Genomic DNA, 24,501 nt, shown 5'->3' with positions numbered 1-24,501 from the left:
CAATGTCAGAGTTTTGTGCAGGATGCAGAACCCACTATCCTGAAAAAATCTCGGGTTTTGTTCCAAAGCTTCTAGCCCCTAAGACAGACCCAGAGAGCTTCTGCTGAGGCAGCTTGTGGAACCCAGCTCAGCTCAGCCATGCAGCTTCCACTGTGGGCATTCCTTAAAGCTCTACCTAGTTGGCTGCTTCAGCAGTCCACACTGACCTGTTGTTCACTGAATTTTTTAAGATCTCCTCTCCCCTGCACCATCCCTTCTGTGTGGCCCAAGCTGACATCCTGGAATGAATCCTCCCTTTGTTCTTGAAGCAACCTCATGACCCCATTCCCCCTAGCAGAATTATATCCCACTAAAGCAAGGGCTTAGATTAGGCCAACAGGCCCATGCAGGGTGCAGTGCACTGGGGGTAGGAGAGGAGAGATCTAGTAGTTTACTTGGTCATATGAGGCCAGCACAATGTAGGACACACCAAGACAAACAAAGCCTGCTAGCCACAGCACTGTGGCCTGCCCAGTGCTGACAACTGCCCCATTTTGGCCAGGCTGGGCAGGTGGAGTAGCAACTTTATGGCCCAGAGGCATCCAAGCACTCTGTACCAAGCAGCCCCCTCTAAGGTTCTGTTCTGATCACTCTGGAAACTGTTTTCTGCCAGCAACCAGGTTCCCACTTCTTCCCAAAGACTCAAGAAGAGGACAATCAGCCTATTGTCTTTATGCAACATGAAGGACGTGCACAAATAATCTCTTCCTCCAGAAAGGATGCAAAGTCCACATGAGGCAGACCAGGTGGCTGGGTTGGCAAAAATGTCTGGTGAGCATTTAGAGCAGAGGTGCAGAACCTCTTCCAATCCAGAGGTCGAATTCCATTTCGGACAACCTCTCAAGGGCTGTGATCCAGCTGCAGGTGGGGCCAAAGGCAAACAGGGCCCAAAACACCTGCACATTTCAGCTTAAAGCTCTTCCTGCCAGTTGCTAAGTCTTAGGAGAAGCATATCAGCCTTTCAGAATGGGGGGAACACTGCACAAAAGCTGGGGAACCCCCGAACAGTGGGGGAGGAAAAAGGGGGGAGCCAGGGGAAGGTGGCATGACCTTCTGGAGAACCCCGGAGGGCCAGACTGAGACCCCCAGAGGGCCAGATGTGGCCCCAGGCCTGAGATTCTGCACCCCTGATTTCAAGGATGTGGATGCTCAAGCAGCACATGTTGAACACTGAGGGGGAGACCACAAAGCACGCGCGCGCACACACACGCACGCGCGCACACACGCACGCGCGCACACACGCGCGCGCGCACACACGCGCGCGCGCACACACGCGCGCGCGCACACACGCACGCGCGCACACACGCACACGCACGCGCACACGCACACGCACGCGCACACACACGCACGCGCACACACGCACACGGGGCCTGGCAAAATCCCAGGCAAGCAGCAGAGTCAGGCAGCCTATCAAGGCCCCAGTGAGCTACTGTAGATGACTGTTGGGCTATGCTCAACTGGGGAAAGGAAACAAGTTGTGCAGGCTGGATGCACCTTTGGCCTCACCCAACATGGCAATTTGTGTAACCAGAGGGGGGAGCGGGAGGTCTAAACACTCACAGGATGGTGATGACTTGGATGAAGTTGAGAGGAAAGTTGTTGAGCTGGGCGATGAAGACGGCAGCCACGCACTGGAAGAGGGCAGCCCCGTCCATGTTGACGGTGGCCCCGATGGGCAGGATGAAGCGGCTGATGTGCTTGGAGACACCATTCTCTTCCTCGACGCATCTCATCATCAGCGGCAGGGTGGCGGAGCTGTGTGGAGGAGGAAGAGGAGGCAGGTCAGGACACGGGCAGCGAGTGCTTCAGGACCAGCCCACAGGCACAATCCAACCCAACCCTCCCAGTTCCAACACGGAAGGTTCACAACAGAATTACTGAGAAACAAGGGGATTCAAAAAGGCACCACAGTAACCTTGCTGCTTCCTGTTAAGAAGCACACTCCGGCCAAGCAGATCCCCGCTCTGGCTCTCCGACAGAAGTCCCCCTAAGCCCCCCACCCCCCTGGCTCTCTGCTGCTACAAGAAGCCTCTCAGTACCTGGAGGAGGTGCCGAAGGCGGTGGCCAGGGCTGTGAAGATGCCCCAAAGGAAGCGGTATGGGTTCCTGCGGGTGAAGATGAAGTAGATGACTGGCAGGACGATCAGGCCGTGGATGGCATGGCCCACCAGGCAGCAGCAGATGTACTTGCCCAGGCTGGTGAAAAGGACCACCACATCCTCCATCTCCACGATCTTGCCAGCAACCAGGAACATGATACCCAAGGGGGCATACCTAGAAGGACGGAAGAAGGAAATAAGCAAAGTAGGACAGCGGCCCCTGAGCCAGGACAGCAAGCAAGAGAGGGCTGGAGACTCCCCTTGGCTTGGCTCCATCTCTGCTAAGCAGTGTTACTACCCGAATTGTACCCACGTCAACAATTCTGAAAGAGCACAGAATAAGTGCAGAATGGAGTACAGTGTTGTATAGTGGTTAGAGTACCAGGCTAGGACCAGGTTTAGATCTCCACGCAGCCAATGCTCACCAGGTGACCCTGGGCCAGTCACCAACTCTCACAGCCTAACTTACCCTGCAGGTTGTTGCGAGGATAAAATAAACAAACCCCCAAGTTTCTTGCCATTATGGTTGTGGGCAAGACATGGTAACATTTCAGAAGTCAGAAGTGTTCCAGTTGCCAGGGGGCAAGGCTTTAATGAATAGCAAACCAGAACAAATGATGCACAGCAAAAAAAAAAGTCACGCGGTTGATTTGTATAACGTACACAGGTCTTAGAATTCAGCTTTCACTGGAGCAGACACTGTTGCCTCAGCACAGAAATTTGAAAGAAAAACAAATAGGTGAGTGTAGAGTACACAAAGCCCTGGCCACTGGTTCAGAGGGATGTACAGTTGACTTCTTAAAAGTCCAGCTACCAGCCTCCCCATTTTGCGTCTCTGTCATGACCCCCCACCCCCGAGAGATGCGGACTGGATGACCCCCTTACCACATGATCCAGGAGACCAGCACCATGGTGGCTTCATTGAAGGAGTTGAAGAACTTGATCAGGTTCTCGCCCTCAGGCCCGAGTTTCCGCAGAGCAATCCCAAAGACGATGGCAAAGACCACCAAGCCCAGGATGTTCATCCCCTCAACCTCAGCACCAATGGGGATCTAAGGAAACAGGGAGGGAGAGATCAACATCCTATATACACATTATATACACATATGTAAACCTGCACACACACACACACACACACACACACACAAAGCTTCATTCAAAAAGTAATCTGAGAGCTGAAAAGTGATGGACAGTTTCCTACCCCCAGGGCAGCTATCTCTACAAAGTAACCCACAGCCTCGAGATTAGAGCAAACCAACCATTTGCCATTTGGCTCAGATATGCAGCAATTAGGAGAAGGGTGTTTTTTTTAGTTCTTCACTAGAGTGGCACCGTGCCCTACCTCCAAGATGACCAGGTCAGCACCCAGCACCTGTCCCCCGCTTTCCTCACCCACCTATCCCACCCCTACCACCATCACCACCACAGCGTTTCTCAGAGTCAGCCCCAAACCTGGAGAGAGCAACAACTACTGTCCCGAACTACTGGCTTCTCCCAGCTCTCTCTTTCCCTATGTTCCTGCCCATGCCACAAGATCATCATCTGAGGCCCTGCTCCATGTCTCCACACACACCGATATTCAGTGGGTGGCTATTTGTGAGCAGCCCTGTCCTGTGGTGGCCCTCAAGTTGTGGCACGCCCTCTCTACCTGGCGCCTACTTTGTCGACTTTTAAGTGCCAGACAAAGACTTCTTTTATTCACCCAGGCTTAGATTTTTTAACTGCTACTTGTTTTACTTGCAATGATCTGTTTAAGAAGCCCTCCTTCGATCCCCAAGTTCTGAACAACTTTCGCCCAGTCTCAAATCTGCTATTTTTGGGCAAGGTGATTGAGCAGTTGAAGGCACACTTGGAAGAAGCCGAATGTCTAGACCCATTTCAGTCAGGCTTCAGGCCTGGGCATGGGACAGAAACAGCCTTGGTCGCCTTGGTGGATGATATGAGGAGGGCTCTGGATAGGGGTGAATGCTCCTTCCTTGTTCTCCTCGACCTCTCAGCGGCTTTTGATACCGTTGACCACAGTATCCTCCTAGACCGCCTGGAGGGGTTGAGCATTGGAGACACCATACTGCGGTGATTCCGGTCCTTCCTCTCCAGCAGGTACCAGAGGGTAGCACTGGGAGAGGAGGTTTTGGACCCGTGGCCGTTCACTTGAGGGGTGCCACAGGGTTCCATCCTCTCCCCGATGCTATTTAACATCTATGTGAAGCTGCTGGGGACTATCATCAGGAGGTCTGGGGTGCGGTGTCATCAATATGCGGATGACATGCAGCTCTACCTCTCGTTCAAATCTTCACCAAAGCTGGCCGTAGAATCCCTGTCCAAATGTCTGGAGACGGTAAGTGGCTGGATGGGGAGGAATAAGCTGAAGCTGAACCCTAACAAGACTGAGGTATTTTTGGTGGGAGACAAGGAGGCTGAGGGATGTTGACCTGGTGTTGAATGGGGAACGGCTACCCTTGAAAGACCAGGTCCGCAGCCTGGGGGTCATTTTGGACTCCCAGCTGTCCATGGAGGCTCAGGTGTCAGCTGTGAGCCGGACAGCACTGTATCAACTCCATCTGATACAGCAGCTGCGCCCCTTCCTTCCCACCATCTGCTCCCATCGGTAGTACATGCCCTGGTCTCCTCTCGTTTAGACTACTATAATGCGCTCTACGTGGGGTTACCCTTGAAGACGGTTCAGAAGCTGCAGCTGGTACAGAACGTGGTGGCTCGCCTGATTAAAGGCAGCCGCCAGCGAGATCACATCACTCCAGTGCTGAAGGAGATGCACTGGTTGCCAGTTGTTTTCGGGGCCAAATTCAAGGTGTTGGGTTTGACCTTTAAAACTCTATATGGTTCCGGCCCAGCCTACCTTAAGGAGTGCCTCCAGCAACACCAGACAGGCCACTTAACAAGATCAGCCTCGGTTGGCCTTCTCTTTGTCCCATCAGCCAGGACAGCTACACTGGTGGGAACAAGGGAGAGGGCCTTTTCTGTGGTGGCCCCCACGCTGTGGAACTCCCTCCCTAGGGAACTCCGCCATGCCCCCTCTTTCATGAGCTTCCGCCACACATTAAAAACATGGTTGTTCAGGTAGGTATTTGGGGTGGGTTAGGGAATTTTAGAAAATGTTTTTACTGTAGAATTTTATTGTTTTAAACGGTTTTATTATATACTTTATACATCGCCCAGAGTACAATAAAATAAATTTAATAAATAAATCAAATAAATAAATGCATGAATAAATAAATAAATAGTGCTGTGTTTTAAAATAGTCTTTTCCAATGTTTTAGCTGTTTGGATATTTATCTCAATTATTGTTGCTGCTTTCAAAATATTTTTTTAAACATTTCAATGTGTTTTACCATTGGTTTACTGTATTTGATGTTATTATGTCGCCCTGAGAGCTTCAGTTATAGGGTGACTCATGAATTTAATCATCGCCTCTGTCTGTGGCACCACCGATTGAGGCATAACAGCACAAGCTGCTGCCTCACCCACAGGTAACGCCATTACTGTACCCTTTCACGACAACTCCCTGGGCCACGGGAAAAAGAGACCCAGCAAGTGCTTTTCAGAAGGGAATGCTTCTCCCAGCTTTATGCTGGGGGAGAGCCTGGCGGCATCCTGCCCCAAGCCAGAGCAAGGCACAGCGGCAGCAGAGAGTGGCAGTGGCAACAAAGGGACTAACAAGCAGTGGGGCAGGTGATTCCCAAGCCCACAAACACAGAACAGGATGAACACAAGATGTCCCATGAGGGAAAATCCTGCAGAGTTCAGGCAAGCAGCTTGGATTGCACACTACAGGGTAAGGCATACATAAAACAAACCCAGGTTCCCTCACTAAGGTGGCCAGTGGGGTTGGTAGGAAGGACTGGAGCACCAAGCCCAGGAAGCAGGGAGGGCCAAGTAGAGAGGGACGTCTTTTACTCATGAACCTGCACCATTCCTCCCCCATCCAATTCTTTGCTGCTTCAAGCAGATGCTGCCCTCTAATACAGAGCCTTCACCATCACCAGGGCTAGAAACCTGAAAAATTATGAAAGCCTAACATTCTCCAGTTTTCAAATCACACATCCAAATGGATATGCTGTCTTACAGAGCACAACCCACCCTTCTTACCTTCAACGGTGTGGTGGTTTCTTCAGTTACGTTTTCCACTCCTGTTAGGTTTTCTGTTACATTCTTCTTGGGTTTCACTAGCGTATAATTGGTTGAGTACTGAGGGTGGGGACACAAAGACAAAAACACAGTATCAGCTCTGTCCGAAATGAACTAACTTCGTGTTTCTTTGAGTCTTTGGATGCCTCAGGTGCAGATAAAAAAATTCCAACCAGTTTTTCAGCCACAATCCAACTTGCGCCTCCCTCCCCTCCATTTAGAAGTCTCCCTGACACTGGGGAAGAACAGAGTAGAAAAAGTAAAACATATTTCACTGCAATCTAACCAATATAGGTTTGAATCATCTGAATACACACATATGGACTGGATGTTAATGTATTGGTCAGTGGAGCTTTGATGTAAGGGCTTTTTTTTTGGAAGATAGATATGTTCTGGGGTGTTCCCATAATAGGGCATGTGTGTCTGTAAACACACACAAACGTATTTATCTATTACTACATTTATATCCTGCCTTTTCTCCTCTTATAAGAGCCTCGTGTGGCGCAGAGTGGTAGGCAGCAGTATTGCAACTGAAACTCTCCCCACGACCTGAGTTCGATCCCAGCGGAAGCCGGGTCTCGGGTAGCTGGCTCAGGTCGACTCAGCTTTCCATCCTTCCGAGGTCGGTAAAATGAGTACCCAGCTTGCTGGGGGAAAGGTAGTCACGACTAGGGAAGGCAATGGCAAACCACCCCGCTACAGTCTGCCATAAAAATGCCAGCGTAAGCAGGCGTCCCTCTACGGGTCAGTAATGACCCAGTGCTTGCACAAGAGGAACCTTTCCTTTCCTTTTTCTCCTCTTGCAAGGAAGAGGCTGCTCCTTCTAACAACAAGGGGGTGGCTTTTTTTGATTTGGAGAACACAGAAACATAGGAAGCTGCCTTATACAGAGTCAGATCATGCATCTATCTAAGCCCAGTATTATCGTCACTGACTGGCAGCAGCTCTCTGGGGTTTGGGTCAGTTTTTACTGCCTATTTGAAGAAGCTGGGGATTGAACCTGGGACTTTCTGCATGAAAAGCTCTACCACTGAGCCACAGCCCTTCTGGCCCCAATATCTGAAGGCACATGATACACTAAACTTGCAGAAGCTAAGCAGGTTCAGATCTGGTCAGTGTCTGTATGGGAGACCACCTGAGAGCCACCCAAGCTTTGCCATCTTGCAGTTCCATGGTGGAAGAAAGGAAAGAAGGATGGAAAGGAGATAAATAACTTTCAAGGTATCTCAAAAAAGGCATCTGTATTGCGGTCTCAGCAAGTGGCAAAATTAACTGACAGATTCTACGATGTCTCCCCTGCTCTTCTCCCTTCCCTTCATGTCTCCGGGGATTCGCCTTTGTTAATTTAACAGGGCTATTAAAAATTAAGCCAAACTGGCTTTGTTGTCCTGAACCTGCCGATGTCCTAAAGAGGATTAACACATCACAAAGAAGAGTTAATAAAGAAAAAGCATGGAAATATTAACAGCAGCAGGGTATGATTTTGTAGCCACAGATAAAAGACCTCTTTAAAAAACAAACAAACATTCAGACAAGAAGGAGGGTGTTTCATGAGCACATGGTTAGGAGTAAGTAGTGACTGGTTGCTCTCTGGAAATGTGGAAACTCTGTGTTATCTTTCCTCTGTTTTGTGATTTCTCTATCACCATCTTCCAAGTATTAAGCAGAGGGAGGGGGAAGACCTACTTCACATGCAGAAGGCCCCAAGTTCAATCCACAGCATCTCCAGTTACAAGTATCTCAGGATCACAGGACTGGGGAAAAACCCCAGACACCTGCTGCCAGCAGAGCAGATGATACTGGCCAAGATGGTCCAGTCCTCCAAATTGGTTTAAGACAGCGCCACACAGTCAACTGTGCCGCCATGAGCAAATGTCTAGAACAGCCTCCCTTGACCTGGTGCCCTCCAACTGTCATGGACTGCAACTCTCAGCATTGTTGACCATTGGCCATGCTGCCTGAGGCTGATGGAAGCTGAAGTCCAAAATATCCACAGGACAGCAGGTCAGGGAAGGCTGTACCCGGGAAAGGATTTCAGATTTCCAAAGGAAAGGTATACTTCAGATGCCATTGTGGCCCGAGCAACTGAGTAACCTGGAACTGAGCAGCAGAGCATGTTTGTAACCTAAGTATCTGCTCCAGCTTCCTCCTTCCATTCTGAAGGCAAATCCCCTCTTCCTGCCCCGGCTTTTCTCACCCTCCCACTCCTTTTCTGGAGGATCTAGCCTTACACAGACCTCTTGAGAGTTTACTACAATCCCAACTCCACCCCATAATGGGGACAATTTTCGGCAGGGGGGGGAGGGCGGGGAGAAGGAAAGAGTTATGAAACTCACTGATCGGAAGGCAGCAGACACCAGGTTGGAGGGGAAGATGTTCCTGTTTGAGAACAAGACAGAGAAAAGACGGAAAAGATTAAAAACAGGACTCCAGAGGGAATATTGCCATTCTGAATCAACAATGCACATCTAACCCACCTTTGCTGGGCAGCCCACCCTCTTGCAGTCCAAACCCAACCCGCAGCATCACTACAACCTCTGTATATATTTTCTGCCTCTGTGAGCTGCGCATTCCCAGAATTGCAGTCACTACTTGCAGCCACCAGAAAGAATGTTCCTGAGTTAATAGCAGCAAGATGCTGAAGCTAATAACAAAACATAAATAAATACATCAGCCTTCTCCACCCTAGTACCTTCCAGATGAGTTAGATTTCAACTCCCATCTGTCCCATGCTAGCTGGGGCTGATAGGAGTTAAAGTCCAACTCATCTAGAAAGCACCACATTGAAGAAGGCAGAAATTAATAATAGGCGTTGCAAATAAGGCTACAAAAGCTACTGGTCCACAACATTTTTTTTTACTAGCTGCCTGCCCTCGCGTATCTGTGGTAGTCATTATTTGCAGCCTGTTGGCTGGATTTGATTTTCAAGAAGCTCTGGGGGCAGCATTCCAGCAGTGGTCAGGCTGAAGGCAAAATGGGCAGGACCCAAATTACCAGCACCTTTTAGCTTACAGCTGTTACTACCAGTAACCAAGCCTCAGGAGAGGCATTTCAACCTTTCAGAATGGGGGGAAAAAAATAGGCAAAAGCCAGGAAATAACCAAATAGTCGGTGGTCGGGAGAAGGGAGGTGGGGCCAGGGGAAGGATGTACGGGGCAACCTCAGAGGGCAGGTTTGGGACCCCAGGTGAGCCAGATCTGGCCCACAGGCCTAGGTTCTGTATCCCTGACCTAGCAGGCCCATGCCCCAGGGACTTTCTGGCTCACCATTTCGACTTCTAGCCACTCTTAGCTCTCAAGCTAATGTTCAGCCCAGCATGGGTCTGTCTCCAGATTATCTGAGCCTTGGCTGAGAATAACCTACTCCGCTGCTTTAACTCCTGGAAAGATCAGGTATCATGGACTTAACCTTTGCTCACTGGGGCCTGGCTTTCCCTCCACCCTAATCCCCTCCAGGTGCCCCCTGCCCCCCACCTCATCTAATTCAGGGCATGATACTGTCAGAGGAGTGACTGGGCAGCATAAACAAGATTAAATCCTAATCCCTGCATGCTGCAAGTGACGGGCTGGCTCCCACTCACGTGGCAGCACATGCATCGACTCCGGAGAGGGAGCTGCCATTAGCACTATGGTGCCGGTCCCGTTTCTTCTGGCTTTGCTGGCTGGGGCTACTGGGAGTTGTAGTCCAACACACCCGGAGGCCACCAGGTTGCAGGAGGCTGCTTTACAGTAAACTTCTGCACATGGACATAAGAAGCGTGCACGCAGGACAAGCGGCAACCCCTGGGATGGAAGGGGAGGCACTGCAGTGGTCTACCCCCAACACAAGAGCAGCCCTGCTAGATCAGACCAAGGACCCACTACTCTGCTCCCATACCCTGTTTCCCGCAGTGGCCAACCAGATACATTCAGGGTGCCCACAAGCAGGATGAGAGGGCAACCGCTGTTTGCAACAATGGCATTGAGAGGCACACTACCTTTGAATAACCCACAGGTGGTTATATTTTTAAATACTACACCACCATGTTAAAATAAACCCTCCCTGCCAGAAGAAGGCTAGCATAGCAGGGAGAAAAAGAGCTGAGACAGAATCTTACTTCTGGCCAGGAGTTTTGTTTTACTTTAATATACAGGACAGCACTTAAAGATGCAAAACCTCCCGTGCTTGCAGTGTGAACTGGTACAGTCCTACCATTTCAAGACTCTACCAGCTCTTTCTACTGCATGGAGCCACCTAATGCTGTTACAAAGCACCACCATTTTTTTCTTGCAAAACCTTGAGCTTCCATTTTTCCCCTTCCCCTTTTATCTTGCTAGAAACAAGTGTTCCCTTTGTATTTTTGCACTGCATGTTTAGCAACTCTGAACGACACTTCTCTCTCATATACAAGCTAGGTGTAACAAAATTCACCCCAAGTAGTGTTTGCAAAACCTACAGCAGAACCTAGTGCAAAGGCTGCATCCAGCTTAGAGACACAGACCGAAACAGAGTCCAGGAGTCCACGGTGGTGGTGGTAACAAAGTCAAACCATGACCAAGGCTGGAAGAATTCCAGGTATCTGGCTACCCAAGTATCATGGCAACTAAGAACTGATGGGTTCTCTACCTTTGTGTAAAGAAGGGTGATTTTGAGTATTGAAAATTATTTGGGTTCTAGTGCCAAAGGATAGGAAATATTTTTGCCAGAACCATGGAATGAACTGGGGTCACAGCTGGCAAGTCAATCAATTCAATGAACCAAAGATTAGTCCATGCTGTATCTCCTCCCCTAAACATGTCGAGTCAGACACCACTCCTGGGCATTATCAGGGACTGACTTCTTTTTCCACCGATCACGACGTTCAGTTGAAGAGAACATCTGACATGCAGAGCCCATTTGCATGTTTTAAAAGTAAATTAAGTGAATGCTGGCTGTCTTAATGGCAATTCCATAGTTGTCGTCCTCTTTCTCCACATAGATTTTCCTCCAGAGAGAAAAAATGAGATACTGAAACTGGTCCATTTGCAACCTATGGAGAGCCCAGGATCTCTGATCCTCGTGCCATCTCTGGCTTTGTCACCACTGTGAAAGCTAATTGGTGGGGATGCAGATACAAATAACCCCACGTGCTGGATACTGGATATTTTAACTTCATGCATCATGTTTCTGTGCACTCAGGAACCAACATGGAGGGCAAGCTGCGTTACAATTTGTGCCCCAAGTATTTTTCACTGTGTCAGGAAATGCAGTGTAGCGGCTAGGAGAAAGCACTTTGGGCCACAAAGACTCAGGTTCACAGTGTTGCCTCTGCCAGCCATGAACTCAGCAGGTTGTCTCAGGGAAGGCATGTTCTCATATGTCCTCAGTATGAGAGATCTGCAATATCCCCTCACCACATCTGCAACAAGGAGATAACTAACCTACCTTGCAGGGGTGTTGTACAAATCACCAGGGCAATGTATGCTAAGTGTCTGGAAAAGCACTTATTAGGTGACTTAAGGATGCTTATTCTTCTGTTACCTCTAATTAAGAATAAGCCATCGACAAATTATAGGCGAGTAGCTGGCTTACTCAGCAAGGTTATGCTCAAAATCCTACAAGCTAGGCTTCAGCAGTATGCGAACCGAGAACTACCGGAAGTACAAGCTGGGTTTCAAAGAGGCAGAGGAACTAGAGATCAAATCGCCAACTTTCGCTGGATCATGGAGAAAGCAAGAGAATTCCAGAAAAACGTCTATTTCTGCTTCATTGACTACGCTAAAGCCTTTGATTGTGTGGATCACAACAAACTGTGGCAAATTCTGAAAGAGATGGGAGTACCAGACCACCTTACCTGTCTCCTGAGAAACTTGTACGAGGGTCAAGAAGCAACAGTAAGAACCAGACATGGAACAACCGATTGGTTCAAAATTGAGAAAGGAGTACGACAAGGCTGCATATTGTCGCCCTGCTTATTTAACTTATATGCAGAGTACATCATGAGAAACGCCGGGCTGGATGAATCACAGGTCGGAATTAAGATTGCCGGGAGAATGATCAACAACCTCCGATATGCAGACGATACCACCCTAATGGCAGAAAATGAAGAGGATCTAAAGAGCCTCTTGTTGAGGGTGAAAGAGGAGAGTGCAAAAGCTGGTTTGAAACTCAACATTAAAAAAACTAAGATCATGGCATCTGGCCCCATCACTTCCTGGCATATAGAAGGGGAAGAAATGGAAGCAGTGACAGATTTTAGTTTCTTGGGCTCCAAGATCACCGTAGACGGTGACTGTAGCCATGAAATTAAAAGACGCTTGCTCCTTGGGAGGAAAGCTATGGCAAACCTAGACAGCATAGTAAGAAGCAGAGACATCACCTTGCCGACAAAGGTCCATCTAATCAAAGCTATGGTTTTCCCAGTAGCAACGTATGGCTGTGAGAGCTGGACTATAAGGAAGGCTGAGTGCTGAAGAATGGATGCTTTCGAACTGCGGTGCTGGAGAAGACTCTTACGAGTCCCCTGGACTGCAAGGAGGTCAAATCAGTCAATCCTAAAGGAAATCAACCCTGAGTGCTCATTGGAAGGACAGATACTGAAGCTGAAGCTCAAATATTTTGGCCACCTAATGCGAAGAGAAAACTCTCTGGAAAAGACCCTGATGCTGGGAAAGACTGAAGGCAAAAGGAGAAGGGGACGGCAGAGGATGAGATGGCTAGATAGCACCACCGATGCAATGAATATGGACTTGAGCACGCTCTGGGAGAGAGCGCAGGACAGGAAGGCCTGGCGTGCTATGGTCCATGGGGTCACGAAGAGTCGGACACGACTGAACAACAGCTGGCTTACTCTACTGCAGCAACCACAATATGGAGATCCCATGGCAAGTAAGGAGACCAGTGGATTTATTAGGGCAGAAGCTTGTGTGGCCATCAGAGGCATGAACTAATGAGGTTCCTTATGTTTTAACAAAGCCCAAGACAAGGGGGGTGGTTGAGGGGAATACTGCTGGAGATGACAGATCAACTTCAACAAAGCCAGCTGTTTGGTACAAACCAAAACAGAGCACCGGCCACAACTATTCTTTGTTGACTGCAGGCAAGCTGGAAGCTGCTCTTGTTCCTGCCACGTAGAATCAACAAACCTGTTTGTCTTGCAGTCAGCAACCCCTCTCAGCCCTGGAAACAGAAACAATTTACTCTATAAGTTCCCTCTTCCCTTGTCTTACCATCAACTTGCACTTGTTTTGCGCAAGCCTGGGCTCTTTCCCTTTTTCCTCTTTTGGGCAAGACTTGTACTTTTTAAAACAAAGTGATGCTGCTATGTAATTATGCTGCTCTCCTTTGGAACCGAGTGGTACCTTTATCATGCCTCTTTGTACAGACAGATTTCATCTGAGCCTCTATTCCTGTGACTCTGAATACCTGCTTGAAAGGCTTTGACCAAGCCAGCTCTCCCTTTCAAATTCCTTTTAACACATCCCTCTGTTAATGAGAAATTCCTTCTTCTGCAACTCAAGGTGACTGCACTGGACTACCTAGGCAATGTTCCCCTTACATAGATGTCAAGTTTAATAACTGTTGTGGTCACTGCTCCCAAACAGTTTGGCAACAAACATTCCAAAACCCACAATAGAGCAACACCTTAATTAGGACCAGCCAAAATGTCACAAGAGTGAGCAAGCTTCTGAGTTCTCTAGATGGCCAACGCGGTGGCAGCCCCCCGATTGTAGAATGCTCTCCCCACTGAGGTCCGCCTGACACCAACACTGTCACTCTTTCAGGACCAAGTTAAGACTTTCCTCTACTTCCAGCCATTTGACAGCATATGATAAGGTTGTTAATCTGTCCTGGGACATTTATTGTTGAGTATTCTAAAGCATTTTGTACGCAAACGGTTTTCATATTACATTCTTAATGGGGGGGGGAGAAAGAGAAGCTGGGTGGATGTTGTAGCCATAAAGCAGGGAAGTGGAACCTCCAGCCCATGGGGGACTCGAATCTGGCCCACAAATTTATTTTGTCATTATCTCTGATCAGAGGATATTTAAATGCCCTGCAAAGAATGGAGCTGCTGCACAGAATTGAGGTGCGCATTTTGCAGGCAGGCAGAGCAGCTTACTTATGGGTAGACATGCAGAAGCTTGGTATTTGAGATGCTATCTGAAAGTGCCGCTGAGTGATTTCAGTCCTGCTTACTTCTGAGCAGGCATGCAGGTGCCTTGTCCTGCTTGCTTCTGAGAAGGCTTAAAATGGTAATAAGCACATCTGGCCCTGCCCACAGATGGAATGTGCCTCTCATAGAGACCTTTCCCATTTTACAATTTGGCCCTCAGGTAGAAAAAAGTTCCCCAACCCTTGGGAACACAGTATTAAGATGGTATGGGCAGAAAGAGGTAGCAGATTCAAATGGATTAGGCTTTCCTAGGTGCTATGCAGTTTTCAAGTTACACCAAGGGATGTTGGTCATGTGTGTGTGTGTGTGTGTGTGTGTGTGCATGCATGCGCGTGTGCACCTTGGCTACACCAAATTTATGGGATCTGGAGGAAGACAATTTCCTACCTCCTGAAGCTAAGACTAATGGTACACTCCCTCCAACCACAAGGTAATGCTACCCAATTCAGCTTCTATGTTTTTTACCTAGTGCAGGAGTGGGAAACTTCAGGGGATTGAGAGGTCAATTTCCATCCCCTGGACTTGCCTGCGGGTGGACTTCACCACCAAAATTTGGTGGCATGGTGGAGGTAAAGTAATCAGCAGCTATACTGGAAATATCAGAAGTAACACCTGGCACCTTCTTCCCCCAAACACATATAGGTTTTACTGGATTGGGACCGTAAAGGACAAACAAAGCAGCAGAGTTTTAATGCAAGATCTTCTGAGCTCCCCCTCACAGAATGGCTGTAATTTTAGAAAACCCGATAGCCCTAAAGATCACATATGAACCGCTTTAGCAGCTCTCGGTACAAAACCATTTCAGAATTGCTGAGCCATACATTTGATACCATCATTTAAAAAAAGAGGGGGAGGTTGGAGTTTAATATACTAGTGCCTAGGAATTTGGAACGTTTTTCTTCTCAGTCCTAAAATAAACCTTCCTCTTGGCCTAAATGAACTCTTTTAGCCACCGCATAGAGACGTAATTTTTTTTAAAAGGTCTTTCTTAAGGAAGCTGCGTTCCCCCGCCAAAAGGGCAAAGAAACTCAATACCCGGTGTATGTTGCATCAGACGCAGAAAGACACCACCCTCCCTGTACCGCCCTTTTCAGAATGGGTTGAGTCAACGAGACTCTATGAAAAGAGCACAAACCAGAAAGCAACCAAGAGGGACAAACCAAATCCCACACCATCAAGCCTTTGAAGACAGCTGTTATCCCCCACCCCCAAACTAGACTGTTTAAGTCTCTTTTCGTCCAGCAGCAACAGATGTTAAATGTCAGTCCTCACAATGATTCATATTCCACGCGACTCAAATTGGGAAATTTTGACTTCTGCTCTGAAAGGATGCATAAAATTATAATAATAAATCAGAGGGATTTTGTGCTAGCGAACTGTCTGCTCAGAAAGGAGAAGACAGAATTGCTTGCAGAGTTGCCCAGAGTCCAGGTGACAGTTTTCTACTGGATCAGATGAAAAATTACACATGAGCAGAGTCACCAGGATTGGGGGGGGGAGATGGGGGGAATATTTTGAACATGTTATTTTGAACCGCCACAAGTGCTTCTCCCTGCCTCTCCAGACATCTCTTGATATTCTCAGGACCTAATTTGCTTGTTTTTTAAAAAAGAGAAAGAAAGACCAAACTTTTCAAAGTCATGTGCAAAGGTCTCTGAACATATTGCCATTTTTGATACCTCTGAACTGCAGACCAACTCTCAAAAGTAAGAAAAAGCATCCCATCTACTGAAGACTGTACCATGGTCTCCTGCCTGCTTGTTATGAGTCAGGGCAAGATAATGGTTTTAATACTAGAGCAGTGTATAGGTATTAGCCCAACAAGGGAAGAATTTGAGCAATGGCATCTTACGCAACCCGCCAGAGGCTACAGCTTTCAACCTAGTAACATTCAACAGGCAATTGGGGTTTGTACAATTCAACAGGCTAATTCAAACAGAACAGTCAAACTCGGGCATGGGCATCAGCTCTGAGCCTCAGGCTTGCTTGTTGATTCCCTTGCTGGATGTAACAGTGACAGAGTTTTCTCTGAGCCAGAAGCCAGAAAGGGAATCAGTGTTCACATATGAGAGGGGTCAGGGAAAAGCACACATTTCCCCAAAGCATTCCTGCATCCAGGAATGCCAGGAAAAGCCCTGCCCCTTTTGCCAAACAGCTTTCTCTCTGTTTTCTGTGGTCAGAGGCTGGGCCAGGCCTATACATCAGCATTGACACTTTGCTCCACCCATTCACAATAGCTCAATTCAGAGCTAATCAGCATTACCCTAGATTTCAGTAGGTCACAGTGGAAAACTGGATTTCCATCAGCTATGATCTGCCCATATTTTCTCAACTTCAAACTAAGCCCCCTAGACTGAGGCCAATTTCAATGATACTGTCTTTGTTGCCCAGGGGGGTGACTGGGGCATGGGATTGCCCCAAATAGCAGGAGCCTGGTTAAGCTGGAGCATTAAGAATACTATCTCTGCTCCATATAGCAAAAGGTTTGACTCTCCTGGAGAGTCAAGTTACAGATAAAACACAAATAAGATTTCTGTAATTATACTTTACCAAATGTCCAAACAAGACCAAAGTAGTTTTATTTACAGAAACCTCACCAACTAAGTTTCTAGACCTCATGGTGACAGGCAATCGTAAAATACTACCCAGAAGCAGGTAGTAGCTCCCTGTACAGAAATCTAGCAGAATCCTGAAAATATCAGCTCTATTTTTCTGGGTTTGTGACTGGAGTGAGGAAGAGGGAGAGTAGCTGTCTCGTAAGATTGGCTCATAAACCCAGTAGCGGCCAATATAATAATTGAAATTGTATGGCTTCTCCTGGCTTAAGGCGAGCAACATTCAAATAGCTGACTGCAGGCAGGAGGCCAATCTTATATCCTCTTTATGAGCTTATCTATCCTCCACTTGGAGCTCATCCAACTAGGAAAAGGCAGAACAGACACTGGCTGGTTGTACCTTTTTGACTCCGCAAAGGTGAGCAAAGTCAACCAAGGTACCGTGAAATGCCAAACTAGACTTCCTTCCTAAGGACTGATGAAAGACTTGGCAAGGAAGGAGAGGAAGCTGCCACACATGAGCAGCAGATTAGGGAAGATGAGGGCTCAGAAGCGACTGCATCTCTTTAGAAATGAAAATGCATAGAGATCGAACACACAAAGTTGGACTTTGAGCAAGGAATGTGGTCAAATAAAACTGCAGTGGTATAACTGCCTCAACTCTCCATTCACCAGAAGGTCCTTCTGACACAAGTTTTCATGGCTGCAAAACAGCTTTGGGAAGCCATCCCATAAGCACATGCAAGTGGTGACTGTTGCATCTTAATCAGTTACATGCACAACCTCTGAAGAGACAGGTGTCTAAACAGGATCCTGAATTCCAGGGGAAAATATTACAAAACCAGCAAACCCTAAAATTAAAGATCCCCATTTAGGGTGGGGTGGATGATTATATCCGAGTGGCATGAATGCCAGCTGCACCCACTGCTTCAAGCTATGTAAAAGAGATCTTGCTACAGATCCAAGTTTAGGGGCATGTGTCCAGGCAAAGAAAGAGAGGGAACTGGTTCCTGGAACCTCTTCTCTCCCTCCACCCCATTCTTAGAATCCTGCAGCTCAGGGCAGTGCCTAGACAAGTATCAAGGTGCTCTTTGCCTAGACAAGTACCCAAGTTCCAATGGGGGGGGGGGGAAGCTGGGACAGATCCCATGGCTTATGGTCTCTTTCCCACAAAATTAGTCTATCTGATGGGTATGTATTGCACACCACACTGTTTCCAGCTTGTGGGATGCGATGGAAACAGGGGTCTCTGCATATGCCCAGAAGCATCCTCTAGCCAGCCCACCAAAAGGAAACTTTATTTTCCATATAATTTTGGATACTCCAGTATTTGCAACATCTGGGTCAAATAAGGTTTTCCTCATTTGATAACTGGGAAGGTTACATAGACACAAACAGTGTGGCAGTCCACTGATCCATCCATCCCAGTTTTGCCTATTCTATCCCTCCCCAACCTAGTGCCCTCCAGATGTGTTGGACTGTAATGCCTATTATTCCCAGCCAGCATGGTCAATGGGAATCCTGCAGCCAGCCAGGAATGATGGGATTGTAGCCCAACAGATCTGGAGGGCACCAGTGTGGTGTAGTGGCAAGAGTGTTAGACTAGGAGCTGGGAGATCCAGATTCTAGTCCCCACTCAGCCATGGAAGCTCACTGGGCGACTTTGGGCCAGTCACAGACTCTCAGCCCAACCCACCTCACAGGGTTGTTGTTGTGAGGATAAAATGAAGAGGAGGAGGATAATGTAAGCTGCCTTGGGTTCCTTGCAAGAGGAAAAAAGGTGGGGTATAAATGCAATAGATAGATAGATAGATAGATAGATAGAGAAAGATGCCCTCTGCCATCATATCCCTCTGGAGAGGTACACTTCAGCAGGGGACACTGTGGATTGGCGCAGATATCTCCCTTGCCAACACACTCAGATCCCAACTTCACATGCTGAAGAAAGCCTCTTCTCTTGCAGCTACTCCTGATTCAGCAGAAGATGCTGGACGCCAGCCTAATCCCAAAATATTCCAGGCTTCCCTCTTCTGTACACACACGTCTGAGATTGTCTCCCCACCACCACACTCTTTGTCAGGAAGGATGTCATATTTCGGAAAGGGCCAGGAAAGGGGCGGTCCGAGGCAGTCTCTACCATCACAGAACATTCCGTACCATCATCAGAGGGGGGAAAGCTACAAGCTGTAATGGACTGCCTTTTTAGGGAGGGCGTGCTGAAACGTTTAGACCCTTTGCTGTAGGAAAAGCTAGCTTTCTGCATTACTTTTACATCTTGAGGAACATGACCACTTATCCCGGATTACATTCCAGCTCATGAAGGCACGCACAAGAGGCATCATGCAGGGGAAAGAGACAGAATGGAATAAACAGGTTCAAGAAAATATGAGTCCGAAGAAGCAATATTTATCCTCAAATGCCACTCCATCCCAAAGCTTAGTCCAACCTTCCTCAATCCGCCAATCTCTGGACGTGTGGGACTCCCAACTTCCATAATCCCCAGCCAGCAATGCTGGCTAAAGATGGTGGGATCTCTAGTGCAAGCAAGAACAAGATCATGCACACTTTCATTGCAGGTTCAGTCTAACACATGGTTTAACCAGCCTTGCAGGGAGTAAGGCTGCCTGTTTACTACCTTCCCTGCAAAGGTAGTTATCCCATGGCTTTTGACACCAATAGCTGAAAGCACCCACAGGCATACACAATTCCATTCATACATTGGTCACACACTGGAATCTCTTTCTCTGATCCAGGCTTAATTTGCACCAGCTTTGCATATTTTAAATAAAAGACTGTGGTCCAAGCACATCCAGAGTACATTTTCAGTAGCACTTAAGAGTCAGTTCTCATACATGCATGTTAGCCCCTTGCAGTGACATTCCACGACCCTCAATAGGTTAAGAGAACTAGCCCCACTGGAAAATACTGCTTATGGAGTGGACACTAGCCAACATAAACATTCTGGGTCAGATCCACATTTAGTCATACTAGAGTAAATCCACTGAAATCAATGGGATTTGAGTTAGTCATGATTTCAATGGACCTACTCCTGAAGTCCATTTGCCAAAATGTGGACCCAAGTCTGTATCTCTGTCAAGGAACTTGCAAAAGATTATTTGCACACACAGGTCAACCTCTGACACTGTGGCCGAGTGACCAACACGCATGTGTGAACTTGCCCTCGAATCCAGTGCACCAGCCTGTTTATCAGCACAGATGAGATGGAGCTCAGCCTGGTCAGAAGGATGCAGCCCCCAGGGGTGGGTGTACAGCCCTAGCACCTCTTTTGGGAAAGGCAACTTAACCACTTTCCACAAAGGGGAAGAGCTTATATCAGGGCTCAGCCTTGCCGGCGATTCCTCCCAGGATGCAGCCACCAAATCATCCATGCAAGGAAACCAAGAGTGCCTCTGAGCATATGACATTCGCAGAGATTCACACAGAAGTAATGCATGAATGCAGCTGCTGCTGCTCACCTGATGAGATCAAGGAAGGAATCGATTACATCTTTGGCCTTATGCACCTCCGCCGTCTCCTCGAAGCGCTTGGGGACCGAGGCCCCATCGCCAGGCTTGATGATGAAGGCCAGGGCGACGCCGATGGACGAGGCCAGCAAGGTGGTGAGGAAGAAGAAAAGCATGGCCCAGCCGCCCAAGCGCCCCAGGGCAGCCGGGTCCAGACTGGCCGCGCCGGCCACCAAGCTGCACACCACTAGCGGCAAGATGATCATCTTCAGCAAGCGGAGCAGCAGCTCGCCGGGGAAGGAGAAGAGCAGGATTTCAGCCTGGCTCAGGCCGCCGCCGGGCAGGTGCCTCATCGCCAGCCCGACCGCGACCCCGGCCACCACCCCGGCCACCGTCAGCAGCACCAGCACGTTGGCCCGCAGGCAGCCGCGCAGCCGCTGGGGCGCACCCCGCGCCTTGGCGCCGCGGGCGCCCTCCTCGCCGGGGGGCAGCTGGACCGCCACGTGCGGCGTGCAGACGGCCCCGCTGGAAGCGCGTGTGTCCGCGTGGGCTGGATAGTTCTCCGCCGTCATGGTCGCGGATTGGGGGGGGGGGAGATGAGAAAAACGGGAACCGGGGAGCCCTTGGCGCCAAGCGGGCTTCAAGTCAGCGGGGATTTCGGATTTTTTGAAACGTTAAGGATAAAGTCTTAAGAAACCTGCAGCCCAAATTACGGGGCTGCTCGAAGCAGGGGCGGGGGGCTTCAAAAAAAAGATGAAGCCACCCAAAAATTCTATTAAAATTTCTCCAACACCCTCCCCCACAAAATAAGCCAAGTGGAAAATGTGGCAAGACTAAGTTAATAACTAATAATAACAATTAATAATAATAATTTTAAGTCTGTTTCAAGTCTTTCTCGTAGTGGATCCCCTTGGCAGCTTAGATCCCCGGGATGGATCGCTCAGACTCGGGTCTAGCGGCCGCTGGAGGATCGCGTTTCTTCCGCGCGTGCGAAGGAGGGGGGGGGGGCCGGCGGCGGCGGCGGCTTCTTCAGCTCCTGCTCCCGCCGGTCGAGCTCCCACGTGGCCGCTCCGGCGCGTCCTGCTGAGGTCGCTCCGAGAGCGCCACGCGCCTCGCTTTTGAGGCGAGGAGCCGCCCCTGGGAAAGGTAGGAGGAAACCGGCGCTGGGATTGGCTGCGGTGGATGGACGTCATCAGGAGGAAATGAGACAAAAAAGGCGATCCCTTAAAAAGGGAGGGGGCGGGCATTTGACGTCATATTCTCGGGAGGGGTTGGGGTGAGGGTGATTGCGGGGGTGGGGGGAGCCCAAAGACTCTTCCCGCCCAAACCGGGCCTTCGCCTCTCGTTGCCTCAGGGCGCGGGAGACGGATGTTACCTCAGATACACCACACAGACACAAGTCCGCGCCATGAAGCTCTGGGCTAAGTGGCCCGGGGCTACCGCACACACGCACACTAAATCTGGTGCCCTCTAGATGTTTTGGACAACCACTCCCGTCAGCTCCAGGCAGCATGACCAGATGGGAGCCGTAGTCCAAAACATCTGGCGGGCGCCCGCTTAGACATGGCTAACAACGCAACCTTCCTCAACCGGGTGCCCTCCGACCCAGATGTTTTGGACTACAACACCCAGCATTCCTGACCAGTACCCATGCTGGCTAGGACTGGTGGGAGTTGGAAGGCCAAAACATCTGGGAGGCATCAGGTTGGGGAAGGCTGCCCCAGTGTGAACTCCATTCGCATGTGTGTTATTGAAAGAGTGAGGTGAAAGTCCCCCTTTTACAACCATATTCAGCATTTATACAGCACTTCTCAAATGCCCAGATTCACACACGTCAGCTTTTTTAATCTTTAGAACAAGGCTAAAGAACATGTAGCCCCCCAGATGTTGTTGAAATATAACTCCCATCATCCCTGACCATTGGCCAGGCTGGCAGGGGATGATGGGAGCAGAAGCCCAACAACATTTGGCGGGGCTCGGGTTCCCCACCTCTGTTTTACAGCACCGCTGTGAGATAGGCCAGCATTATTATCCCTCTATTGCAGTTTTGGGATGGGGGGACGAGGACAGTGTGTCCATGTATATGGGAGATAAGGCTGAGCAGACTAACACACAGACCACTAATCCACACTGTCTCTCACAGGTGAGGCAAAATCTGGGGGGTTCCTAGCTTGCACCCCAGGCCTACTATCAATACATACTCCAAATATCTCTTATACTGCCTCACAGTGGCTGCACCAGAAAAGGGGGGCGCAGAGGACATTTCTGGGTGGGTGAGCAGCATACCACATTTTAGATTTCTGAAAGAGAAATGATGATATATTCACATTAATATCCCCATCCTAAACATATTTTCTCTGAAATTTGTCTTCTTGATTTTGATGAAGTTAATTCAGGTGATATTTTATATATGTATCACAAGGATTAATTAACCCAAATCAAGTATCCATAAGGAAAAGGCTTTCAAACGAGCTACAGTTCCTACAGAAACATTTCCTTGATATGCAAATCAGGCAGACAGGACACTATGTTTCTGCATTTGTCCATAAAAGTCTCCCGCTGTGTAGTTTTCGTGGACTATGCAGCTTCCATGTCAAATCATTATCGGTAGCCTTGTTTCCAGTTGTTGTACTCTTTATAAGTAAATGTGTTTTCACCACAACTGGCATCTTTTCACAGTGAAATGGTGACAAGCAAAGCAAAACACATAGGATTTCTCATTATTTGTCTATTACATTTCTATATTGTCCAATAGACAAAGCTCTCTGGGTTGTTACAATGTAATTCCAGCCCAGAGTAGGGTTTGTGTACCACCAGGATGGGTTGAAATATCACCATGATTTGACATATTTAGTTAAAGGGATGAAATTGAGCACTGGCTGCGTTGGACTTCCTTCTTTTGACTGTGCAGTGGCCCTTGGATCTGGTCATTTGTTTTCATAAGTAGGGGCATGAAACTCAGCCAATAAACCAGCACCTGGCAACTCTGAAACATTTCTCTCTTCAGAATCATCAGCGTCACAAACTGCTAGATAACTCCTCCTCCCAGTTAATTCCAGGTATATATTTTTTAATCTTTTTAGGAACCCTCTGTGTGACATCACATTTTAATGAAACACATTTTGGGGTTTTGTGAAGTAGTATTCTAAAGCCCCTGAAGAAGTCAGACATTTTTGCTCAGAAACCATTGTAGGACAGGAATGTGAAAGTTGTACATAAGACCAAGTTGTCTCCCTCTCCTTGCTTCTACTCAAACTCAACCCAAGTTGAAGGAGAAGAAAAAGCAATTTACCAAGCCATCTCAAGCGGAAGAGAGGTGGGAAAGGTAGAGGACTGCCTTACTGTTGTCCCAATATTATCCCAGCATTATAAAATCATGTATTTCATATATTCTTTAAGGTATAGAACGTGTTTAATAGTTCCTGCCACTAGAGTTTCAGGTAAAGTAACTATGGTTTGTTGTAAGACCTCTATTATGAAAAGAAGTGATCCAAGCCTATATGGGGCTTACCATGGACCCCAGTAGGGCTTTAATGTTGCTATTGAACCATTTACTTCCTGGGACAGATGTATTATACCTTTATGCAATCTCTTAGGTTGCAGCTATATGCACACCTAAGAGTGGGATGTGTTCATTCATAGGCTTGCACTGTAAGCCATTAAGGCTGCCATCTTATACCCACTTACCTGGGAGTAAGTCCCATTGCACTCAATGGGGCTTCCTTTTGAGTAGACATGTATAAGATTGCACTGTAAGGCTGCAATCCTATTCATGCTTACTTGGGAGTAAGCCCTATTATACTATGGAAGGGAGCTGAATGTCAGCAGTTTGGAAGGGAGCCAGTCATCAGCTACCTTCCATCTCTAAAGTTCTGATCCCCACCCTAGTTCTGTCACTGAGAAAAGGAACTGAGCCCATGGGGCACTGGACTTATATAAAGAAAAGCACAAGAGTATGTGGGGGGTGGGGTACACCAACATGTCTGATGGGTGCTTCCCACCCCCACCTCTCCCCCGTAGGTACCACTGACCCCATTCTTTTTCTTTTAGGGATGACTTCTTAAT

The 24,501-nt window shown here is 48.3% G+C and overlaps 1 protein-coding gene across 1 annotated transcript in view; it reads right to left on the bottom strand.

Moving 5' to 3' along the window:
- Nucleotides 1–21,529, bottom strand: part of SLC1A5 (solute carrier family 1 member 5) — a 29,895-nt gene extending 8,366 nt beyond the window's left edge. Inside the window, exons 1-6 of the mRNA XM_084814772.1 lie at nt 20,449–21,529; nt 8,620–8,662; nt 6,245–6,343; nt 3,023–3,189; nt 2,079–2,312; nt 1,600–1,794 (exon numbers count right to left, since the gene is read on the bottom strand). Coding sequence (XP_084670898.1) covers nt 1,600–1,794; nt 2,079–2,312; nt 3,023–3,189; nt 6,245–6,343; nt 8,620–8,662; nt 20,449–21,008 — 1,298 coding nt within the window. The 5' untranslated portion in view covers nt 21,009–21,529. The remainder of the gene's footprint in view (nt 1–1,599; nt 1,795–2,078; nt 2,313–3,022; nt 3,190–6,244; nt 6,344–8,619; nt 8,663–20,448) is intronic.
- Between the last annotated feature and the right edge of the window lie 2,972 nt (nt 21,530–24,501).

Source organism: Heloderma suspectum, chromosome 10, assembly GCF_057233095.1.
Source record: "Heloderma suspectum isolate Gila_16-S chromosome 10, 16-S_ref, whole genome shotgun sequence".
In the NCBI taxonomy this organism is placed as follows: Eukaryota; Metazoa; Chordata; class Lepidosauria; order Squamata; family Helodermatidae; genus Heloderma; species Heloderma suspectum.
Note: the sequence above shows the minus strand (reverse complement) of the source record. Positions and strands in the feature narration are given on the sequence as shown.